Source organism: Acanthisitta chloris, unplaced genomic scaffold (assembly GCF_000695815.1).
Source record: "Acanthisitta chloris isolate BGI_N310 unplaced genomic scaffold, ASM69581v1 scaffold11673, whole genome shotgun sequence".
Lineage (NCBI taxonomy): Eukaryota > Metazoa > Chordata > Aves > Passeriformes > Acanthisittidae > Acanthisitta > Acanthisitta chloris.
Window position 1 is genome coordinate 57,110 of NW_008665458.1, and position 11,230 is coordinate 68,339.

An 11,230-nucleotide genomic window follows, 5' to 3' on the forward strand; every position below is an offset into this window, starting at 1 on the left:
TGGCTGTGAAAAAGCACTGAAAATGGCACAGGCTGTGCTCAGGAAATATGCCAATTTAAACACATTCAATTTGACTTCACTTCTTGTGGAAATTTAATCCCTTAAATTGCTATTCTTAAATTTCTCAGTTTGATTTCTTTCTTTTTCATACAGGGTGAAAAAAAGATCAGATTTAATAGGTGCCTTTAAATTAGAGCCTCTTTACCTGCAGCATCACCATCAGGAGTCTGGTAATTTTATAACTGAATAAGATTATTATTATTTTGTTTGCACACTGATAATTAATGGGAAAAAAAAGGAATTAAGATGAAAACTGAAATTCTTAAAACTACCTAAGTTGTGTAGGAGCCTATTTCCATTTTCAGAGAATATTAGGGAATTAAGCTTATTTGAAGAGCAAGCATGTGTCTAGTGAGATTTTAGTGAGTTAAAAGCAATAGAAGGAAATTCATTTTACACAGCATTTATACCTGCTTTTGTAATGGGATTTCCCCAGTTCCAGACTTACAGCTGATTCTTTGTAGGAGTGTTGAGAAAATTTGTAATGATTTTTTGGCTGTCAGATAAACATATTATTGGGTGCTGTGTATCAAGTCCTTTAACCTGCCTTCCACAACATATCTTTCTCCAGAGTAGTTTCAATATCTGGTTTATTTTTAGAGTTTCTAAAATCTGTGACTTTTTCTTTGCTATTCATGCAAGCTCTGATTCAAATTTTCAAAAACCCATGTGAGTAGCAAACACTCCCTGAATTCCACCATTCACTAAAAAGTCCTAGGAAAAATGGATTACTGTGCCGTAATCCTGAACTGGCATAAATCTTGTATCTTATTCCTCTTCTCCATTTCCAAGCAACGTAAATATAGAACAGTACAATGAACAGGAACATGCAGTAATTCTGGTGCTGAGGATCACCCTGTAAAGACTGGAATTGTTAAGAAAAAATTACATGCAGGTTTTTTTGCCTTTTTCAATGGAAAGTACAAGTTACAGCAAATACATGTAAGGACTTAGCTTTTACTTAACATGCCTGAAAAATACTTCAGGAGAAAAAATCCAACCTTAACTAAAGTGAAAATACATTCTTGTGACAACTGACAGTGCTGATACACAAACCTTGGGTTTTTTCCCAGGTTAAATAACTCCAGAAGAAAACCAAACCTTTCTTAAAAGTAGGTGCTTTCAGTAAAGACGTCTAGTTGACCTGAAAACTTTATCACCCCATTTGGATAAAAAGTTGTTCAGACTTCATCTTGCCTTCAGAAGCTGTGATAGCATGTCATGTGGTCTGACATAATGATTTCAAAGAGATTAGTAGCAGTCTGGTAATGGTACTTTTTTTCTAAGCTCTATTCCCATTTGATATTAATTTTCCAGAGTTGGATAACACTTTTCAAATGCAAATGCCTCTAGTTAAACTGTTAAATCCAACCCACACTTATGCCTTCAATAAACATAGTCAAATTTGCTGCAAATTTGCTACACAAAAGTGCTACAGTCCCCACTGATCCCTGTGTGATTTATGGGATGTCAGCACTCCTGGAAATATGACTTGTCTAATGGAAGGTCTTATTTTTTGAGTATGTCTTAGGTCTGAGAATTCCTATCATGGTTTACAAAGCAAATGAAGAAGCATTTTTGAATTCGCACATCTCTCACTCAAGAATTTAAATGAGCGGAAAACTATATCTGTGAGCAATTACTCTTAATACCATATGGCAATTATGTGCGTCCCCAAGGGGAGAGTCTTTATTTTGTCATTAATTATAATTTTATGTGATTTGCATCATCACACCAGGAAGATTATAGTAGCCTGCCTGGCAACCCAGGATATAGGTCAAATCCTAATGGCAGTGTTGGAAGAATGCAGCTTTATCCTCTATTGTGAACGCCACATAGGCTCCCACAATGCAACTCCTCCTGGTTAAATACAGATGTAAGACTGAGGCTTGTAATCAAGGACTAATCATTGATTACGTTCTGCTTCACAGCTTGTGAAAGGCGTTGTTGTGGATCATTAGACATAGCCCCTTCCAGGAGCGTAGGATTATTTATCTGTCACCAGTTGCTTTACTCTCTTTGCTACCAGTCCTGCAGCTATCCAACAAAAATGGCTGCTACAATGCAGAAGAATAGGAATGTTATCAATTTCCCTCGTTACCAAGCTGAGACAGCCACATTCACATCCTGAAGTCCAGGAACAGGTTAATGATTGTTGGTTGCTGTGTGGGTTTGGATTTGTTTTTTTTCTACCTGGAAACCAACCTAGTAACAGGATAAAGAACCCAATGGCTGTAAGTTACGGGGAAGAGGGACCATGATTTTTCCTATGTTTTGGCTGCGTAGATGAGAGAACATTGTCAAGAGAGCTTGTAACACTGGGAATAGTATTTTCTTTTTTATTTTTAACCCCTAGAAAACATAAAGGCTGAAAATTATGACATAGACTGGTCAAATTCAGAAGCTACAGTTCTGTAGAGTACCTTGCAGTTCACAGTTCCAGGAACACTTGGCACTTTCCCGGGGAATTCAAGTACATGCTTTTCTATGAAGCTTATACTCCACTGCAGAGTAATGCAACAGAATAAGGAAGCTAAACAGATGCTTCCTAAACAAGTGCTTTAAATTTTAGATCAGTTTAATTTATGCCACTGACTTATAACAAGTAACTAAGTGTGTTACGGTTTCATTCAGTGTGAAATCAGTTTAATTACCTGATTCAAACAAAAGGTAGATGCACCTTGACACTGTGTGCTTATATAAAGGATAACTAATAATGCCCTGTACTTGCCTCCCTGCACTGCTTTGTGGCTTAGTCAGTCTGTAAGGGGCTTTCACTACATCAAATGAAAAGCCATAAAAAAATGCAGAATACTATTCTCCAAACAGGAAGAGGTCAAATTCTGAGTCAATCTTTCCAGTTACTTACTAGACATGCTGAAGAATTAGCAACAGATATATGTGTGAGTATAAAAGGCAGTTAGAAGGGGCTTATTTTTAAAAGTGTTACCAGTTCACTGTGGTAAAGGTGGTGACATTTCACAGGAGAGAATGAGTGATGAAGTGAATTTGGGGATTCTGCAAATTGTTTAAAACAAAATTAACAATGACTGTTTTATGTACTGCTTCTTTTCCTTACAAGAAGAAAATAAACATAGTATTTGGTCTATCATAGCCACAGTATCTGCAGTATAATAGCAAATTGTGTTTCTTCTGTAAACTTTGATTTGTTAGTGGCATATTCTGACTAGCTAAGGAATGAAGGTTCTTAAAAGCACCTTCATTTAGCATGCTGCCAGGTATCCTACGAGATAGTCAGTGGTCCATAATGCTGAAGTCTGTAGCAGATGTAAAGGACAGCTAAGATACAGCTTTTTCAATAGCATTGCAATAACTTAAAGCTTTGCCTGTTGTGATAATGCATTTTTCCTTTAATTTCCAGGTCTTGTAACAGATTATCGGGTAAGTAGAGCATCAATGTAATAATTCATAGCATTACTTGTATATACTGGTATTTTCATGACTTTTATTTCCTGTTACTGTCCTAAACCTCCAAATTTTGTTTCTTTCCAAGAAGGATGCAGCTTGCTAAATCTTTCACATTCCTCAAACTGAAATTTTGAACTCTGTTTATTGAAAACAAACTGTTTCAAGGCAGAAATTGTCTTGCATTTGCAATATCTCAAGGTTAGGCAGTAGAATGAAGTGTTCTAAAGTTGTCGCTTTGGTTTTTTTTTTCTTTTAACATCGTGAATAACACAATTAAAAAAATAAATATAAAAGCATCTGTATTTTAATCTTCAACCCGTGGAAACACTTTTGTATTGAAATGGAAAATGGGTCTGTCATTGCAGATGCTAACCTCACAAGTGCAAACAAACCAGTGTACATGAGCTTCTAAGATGCTTATTTTTCTAAAGCCTTCGAGGAGAATTCAGGATGCACAAAGAAAATTTGATTTTCTTTGTGACTCTTCTATTCTGACACCAACATCCTTTCCCAGTTTTAATTTGAAAATTATGAGTATTAGACATTCACACCAGGGCATTAGCCAGGATTAGATATTTCTACTATTATTTGACCCACCTCTAGCAACTGCCTGTAGGATGTGGCAATGTGGTTCACTTCAAAATCATTGCAGAGTGTAGATTCTGCTGTCTCACTGCAATGGTGACTTCTAACATGGGCACTCTCTCTTCTTTCTGATTGCAGCACTGGCAAATCCCCCTGGGCAGGAGGTTCCGCTCCCTGAAGCTTTGGTTTGTGCTGAGGATGTATGGGGTCAAAGGGCTGCAGGAGCACATCCGCAAGGTGACTGGAATTTGCTTTCTTGTGTACCATGTGGTGGGATGGCAAGGGAAAACAAGCTGGCTATCTATCTTTCCATGGCTTTTGTACACATCAGAAAGCACAGACAACAGTTTTAGGCAGCTCAGTTCAACAGGGGTTCTGCTCCTTTGCCCCATGCAAGGTCACAATTTCATATCATGTCAGGATCAAAACTGTTATCCATTTTCTGTTAAACTTTCGGGAAGACAAGTCTAGGAATTTGGAATTTCTACACTATGGGACCATAGTTCCCTCTAAAATTGGGCCAGAGCACATCCAAGGTTTTATTATGGAAACACATGTATACTCATTACTTCTTTATTTTACTAATGTGCATGCATTGATAGCATGTTTAGATTATGCTTAAGTGATACAGTGACTTATTTGGCATGTCTACCTCTGCTGCTGCTTTGTTTCCTGTTTAAAATACATCGTTTTTAAAGAAATGTCCTGGTTTTAGCCAGGATGGAGTTAAGAATGTGTACAATTTACAGTTTGTTAACGTTGTTATAAATACTGAGTTTATTCTTGATGTAAAAAGAAGGGGGTTTAATCACTAAAAACCACATCTGGTGCCCATCTAAATTATCTATATACTTCCTCTGTAGCAGTAAAGTCAAATTCAAGCATACCTTTCATCTTTATGAAGCTTAGGGAAACTTCTAGTGAGGGGAGATCCATGACTTGGCTCTAAATATTTACAAAAATATCCATTAGCTAAGGGTCTGGTCTAGTGTGCCAAACTCCCTGCAGACACACATTCCTTTCTATTGTGGTACTAATCAGAAGAATTCCTAAGAAAGGCTTTTTCCACTCTTGTAAAATCACTGCACGAGGAAGTCTCTCCATTTGGAAAGGTTCTGGGATGGAGGGTGCCCTCTTTGCTGATTTTAATGACACTGTAATTTTCAACGGACTCTACAAATATCAAAATTTCATCCTTAATGAGGCTTTCAGAAATAAATTCTGGCAGCTGTCGCAATCCTGATGTTCCATCATCCTTGTGTCAATCTGACATGTATCCTTCTGATGCAAAATTGATATGAGGTTTGCTATCACTTTACTAGGATACTATTACTGTTCCTAGTGGGATTTTCTCTCAGATTAGATTTCTGGAGACTGCAATTATTTCAGTGTGATGTCAGGTTTTTAAGTAGGGCTAAATCTCTCACTGGGAAAATGCAGGGCTGGAAGTCTCATATCAATTGCATGGCCTTTTGTCAGGCTGGTTTCCACAGGTCAGTATTTACATTCAACAAATTCCCTCTTGCCCTGTCTCCCAGACATTTCCTTGACTGTCCAGCCAAAAACTGCTTGTCTTCATATAATCATAGCTGAAGACCAAGTCTTGATATTTCCTGTGACAATACAGTTCAGGAAGGCTAAGCAAATAAATCTTTTGTTAAAGATATTAACTACAAAGTAAAACCCGAATATGTTTCCATATTTGTGAAGTAATTTGAACAGCTAGATTTCCAAAGGCTTGTTGAACTGAGTTGTTCTCCAGTATACATATAAAAATAAGTTATGAAAGAGCAAGAGGGATAATTAAGTGCAGCATACATTTTCAATGCTCTGACCCTGGCAGTGTTCTAGACCCGGCTGGATGAGGCCTTGTGCAACCTGATCTAGTGAGGAGGTGGCCCTGCCCATGGCAGGGGGAGTTGGGACTAGATGATCCATAAGGTCCATTTCAACCCTTAAATTCTATGATTCTATGATTCAGTGTCTCCTCACAGTCCCTCCCCCCCCACCAATGAATGCTTGTTTGATTCAGTGGGTTCCAGAGCATCTGTTTTAAAAAAAAAAAAAAAAGGTAATTTCTATCTCCAGGAAGCCTCTGTTGAACTTAGATTTGAAGAAATATTTGCGTTTCATTTGCTCCCTGCTCTAGCAGAATTTGATATCTTTTATGAGTTTGCAGACATGTTGGTAAAGTTGTATCAGTAGTTGCAAAATAAAAATTAGAAATATCTTGCACATTTTCCTCTCTTCTCAGGAATTATCATGAGCTCCGTGTACATCGTGATGATTTTTCTTTTGGTAGAGTAGCAATGAAGTATGTAAACCAGACTGCTATAGGTTTATATTTTCAAACCTATAGACAAGTTTCCAAACAAAACATAATTTGGAATTTGACTTCACTTGTTAACTGGACTTTAACATTACTTATCCCAGTGCCTGGCCTTGAAAATTGCTTTCTTTTAAACATGTTGTAGCATCTTGCAAATAACAGCTTTCACATTCCCATTGCTGGCAAAGGCAATCCTAGGTAGTGTCTAGCTAGCACTCTATGATGTACTTGGGATTTTTAGCTGAGTTTTAAGGGAAGCTCTCTGGGTGCCAGAATTAATTCTGAAGCTGCATTTATTACAGTGGGTGATAGAGTGGACATAGGTAGAATGAGAAGAGACCTAGAGCAGTGGCAGAGGCAGGTATTGCAACCTTCCAGCAGAGATCAGAGTGGCTGGAGCAGGGGAAACGGGAAGAAGTCCCTGCTCTCAGGAGTTGCCACAGGAAAAGAGCCACAAGATCAGGCAGAAGAGCAGTGGCTCGAAACACCTCCTTGAGCTGAAGCCTGGAGAAGAAGATTCCTACATCTGGGATGCAGCATTCAGTCATACACCAGGCAGTTTCCATATGTGAGCCTGTCTGTGTGTAGGGCATGCCATTACTGTTCACACCATGCAATGCCAAGGTATACCTGCTCAGATGCAGGGCTGGGCCTCATTCAGAGATTTAGGGTCTCAGGTTACAATTCCTTTCTGAGCTTATAGAAATCCCAGTATAGATACTGTGATCACCTAGGGGGAAAAAAAAAGACACTTCAGCTCCTAAGTAATGGAAAACTGTAGGAAGATCTATCCAGTGTTCACAGCTTTCTAGTTAGGCTTCTTTTGTGCAGCTTTGTAAGTGTTTTGTGCAGCTTTGTAAGTGATTTGAAATTTCTAATAGTGATGTGTCACATGACATAGAGGGAAAAAGCACTGTATATCCTTAAGCCTCCCTATCTGTGGTGTGATTAGAAAGTTTCTATGGGGAACACCAAAGAGATCTACAACTTTCTCTTCGCAAAATTCTTTTTCCTTCTGGATGTAAACTGCAATAAAAAAAATATATCTCTTTCTCCCCCATGCCCTTTTATTAGTATGTTTTACGAAAGAGATGTTTGTTATGTTTGCACCCTTAAGGTCTAGATCAAAATGACTAGATAAGCACTACAACCTGGCATTTTCTTGAGGATGGCATTTAGGAACTAAAATATTCCTGGGAGATGAGAATGTGTGACTTGGATTTAGATACAGTAACTATTTTGTTTTCCAAACCTTCCAGTTACGCAGTCTTTTCCCACACAACATGTACTATTAACCTATTGCAAAGTATAGGTTTTAAAGCAGTGGTAAAGGGGAAGACAGTCATCTTTGAAGGATGTGGGGAGAGACAAAAACAAATTTTGGAGGTGAGTCCCAAAGCCATAGAGGAGATATACAAAGAGGGCAAAGCCAACAATAACAATCTTCTGGACTGATTCCAACCACTCAGAGTCAGTATAAGTGTGAAACCCAAATGACCCATTTGTAAATGGCCCATTTGCAAACTGCTTGACCATCTATTACTCCTCTCTTTGTTTGTCCTCTCAAAGAGCTCAGAAGCAATTTGAGAAATTTAGGAGTTAATGTGGTTTTGTATGCAATTCCTATGAACATCCTGACTCAGCTGAGTCCTTCGTAGGACCAGAAGTAATGAGTGTTCTTGCTTCACCAAGGATAATGAATTCCATTAAAATGTAACAGCAGAGTCCAAGAAACTGGAACTGTAAAGAACAGCAATGATAGCATTTCAACAGGGGCGTGGCACAGTCCAAGTGGCTGCTGAGAAGACACTTGACAGCATTTTCCTTCAGACTGTAGTGGGATGTGAGTTAAGGCAGGCAAAGAGGTGAAATCTATAGGAGAAAAAGGATGACGTGATCAGGACTACGCCGGTATGCTTATTTGCATAGACACAGGAGCATGCTCTGATGCTTCAGAGAATCTCCCTGCAATCAAATACTATTTTAGATCTTGAAGGCTTTGCCCGAAAATTAAAATTCAGTTTAAACACTTCAGTGTAGAAGCATTTATATTCACAGATATACATACAGAAATGCAGATTTTTAAAATAGGGACCACATCTTAATGCCTCACAAGTTTACTACTCCTATTATTATGTAAGACATTTCCCTTAATCCTGAATAACAAAATCAGTTAGATTCCTTTCTTGTTTCCCTTCTCACTGCAGAAAAGCAATGTTCATTTACCTGGGATAATAGTGACACAAAAATTCCCTACAAGCTTCTTTTGTTTAGTCAGCAAAATGTCACTGTAACGACAGAATTTTTAATTCTGTTCCTATATACCAAGATGAAGGGATTGTTCAAATCCTGAAATCATAGAATCATAGAATGGTTGGAAGAGACCTTAAAGGCCACCTAGTTCCAACCCCCCTGTCATGGGCAGGGACACCTTACACTAGACCGGTTTGCTCAGATGATATTGCTAGAAACAATATGAGTTGGTCTGTGTATGTCAGCATTTTTTATTCAATTATATGACAGTGTTAAATAAAATAATTTTTAGAGGTTAAATAATATTTGAATGCCAGCTTTAAGTTAATGGTGCTAGGGACACAGCATGACACAGATGTCAAAATCAAAAGCACTTGGAAGGTTAAAGTATCCATAGGTCAGGCTTACTATGTACACATTCAGCAGAAAACTGAGAACAGCCTCTCAGCTTTTTACTGCTCCTTTTTTCCTATCCTTAGTTTCAGTGCCTGCAGTTCTCCAAAAAGAACTTTTATCTGCCTGCCTCGAAAAGCTAAAGCACTAAAGCCACATGAGTTCTCCTATAAGTCAATGCCATGCTTACAGAGTATGGGTATAGCTTCTGGACTCACAGAGGCAGGTGTGATACCTAAAAGCCTTTCAGTTTTACAGAGTTTGAACTTCCAGCCTCAATAATGTTTAACTTTACTGTTGCAGCAATCTTTGTAAGAGCAATTCAGGATAATAACTTATGGTTCAAAGGTGCAGGGCCTTGGGTAACTGTGTTCAAGCAAAGCTATACACGTGAAACTCCAGTTAAATCGCCACTTTCTCTCCTGCCAGTACTGTAAAATCTAAAACACTTGGTGCCCCCCAGTGTCCTTACCAATTATTGCTACTCGTTAAGCCTCGCTATGGATAAAAGTACTTGCATGCAGACATGAATGCAAAATAATTCCAGAGTTTTGGTTTGTGTTTTACTGAATATTCTGTATTTTCCCTTGCTCTGATTTCCTTCAAATTCCTGAAAAAATCCTCTAGTGAAAAAAGTGTACATAAACACCTGCTATAAAATATACAGCATGGGTCTTAAGTTTTCTTGTACAAACCTCTCACAGTAAGCCAAATCTTAAATTTATGTTTTATCCAGTTCTTACCCAGACAAATTTTGACGAAATTCTGTGGGTGATTACATTCAGTTGAACTGTTGTGAAATTCTCATCCCATTGAACATGATTTTTTTATGGCTTTGATTTCCAAGACAATAGTATGTGCAGTGGGGAATTTTGCAGAGCTGTGTAGAAGAAATCAGTTTGCTTAAAGCTATAGAATGTGAGGATAGGAAGAGACAGTAAAAGACCATTACAACATATATGACTATTTCCCATATATTTTCCATGCACTTATGTATACAAGCATCTTTATGTATACAGATACTTCTCCTCAGGTTTCAAGGCTGCAAACTTATGCTCTTCATACCAGCAGAACATACAAATGCCTTGAAAAGGATTGGGCATTTTATTGGTCTCATTCCTGACTCAAAGAGTTTTTAGGCTAGTTTTAGGGGGAGATGCTAAACAGATGTAACAAACAGCAGAGAGGAAGTGGTAACAACAGGAAGATTGGCTGGTTGTGCAGGGTACTGGTATGTCCAATATGAAGGTTTTGAAGCAATGTTTTGATTCAAGATAAACTATGTATTTCTATTTTAAGAAATGAACATTGGAAAGCTATGATTAAGATTGCAAAATGTGTTGGTTTTTTTCTTTTTTTTTTCCCTTTTCTGTAATTTCTGTTTTGCCTTGTTCTTGCCCTTTTGGAAAAAGTTCCAGTGAGATGAAACATTCCACATTTAACCCTGGCCCAAAGTGAAATACTTCATTTTTGTTCGGTATCTTGCAAAAAGTCATAGTGCAAAAGCAAGAAAAGACATGGATGTAGTTAGTTTTGCAAAATTATTTACAATCATACATATAAAAAAGCTAGCGAACATTTAAACATAGTTTTTAGATGTTGCAGACAATTTTTGGTGTAGACTGGCTATTGCAAGAAGGCAAACTGTAATTATAATAACTGGTTGCTGTTGTCTTATTTTTTTTTTAGGGTAGTGAGCACTAAGCTGATGATAGCTAGTGAGAGGGGGACTGGATAAGGTATTGCAGGTACCTGATGAGGAGATGGGTTCTTTTTTTCCAAGTGCTTTTGAATTCATTTTCAGCTTGGAAGAAAGCACAGCAAAATGTAGTACGAGTATGCAAGTATCACTGACTGATGTTAAGACTTCCCAGCTGGTTGTTAGTATGCCTGTTGGTATTTTTCCTATTTATTTCTTTTTGGAAGAGTGCTGGTTTCCTATGCTTCAAAATAATTGCTCTGGGTTGGTGCCCAATGCCATTATTTTTTCCCCTGTAGGTTCTCAACAAGTTTGCTGAGATTTACTATCCATTTCCTTGAGTATACTGCCATCACTTTTCTTTTCAACTGAACCTGAGCACCCAGGTCAGAAGAGTGAGCAAGTCCTCCCCTTCTTCACAGATATTCTCATATTAAGTGAACTATTCTAAAAAGTGTATTTTTACAGCTTAATTTGCACTA

General features: G+C 37.9%; 1 protein-coding gene across 1 annotated transcript in view; it reads left to right on the plus strand.

Annotated features, from left to right (window-relative positions):
* DDC (dopa decarboxylase (aromatic L-amino acid decarboxylase)) overlaps window positions 1-4,311 on the plus strand; it is a gene marked incomplete at its 3' end in the record, with an annotated part of 39,097 nt that extends 34,786 nt beyond the window's left edge. Inside the window, exons 9-11 of the mRNA XM_009071770.1 lie at window positions 154-230; window positions 3,443-3,462; window positions 4,213-4,311. Of these exons, the coding sequence (XP_009070018.1) occupies window positions 154-230; window positions 3,443-3,462; window positions 4,213-4,311 (196 nt within the window). The remainder of the gene's footprint in view (window positions 1-153; window positions 231-3,442; window positions 3,463-4,212) is intronic.
* Window positions 4,312-11,230: the final 6,919 nt, after the last annotated feature.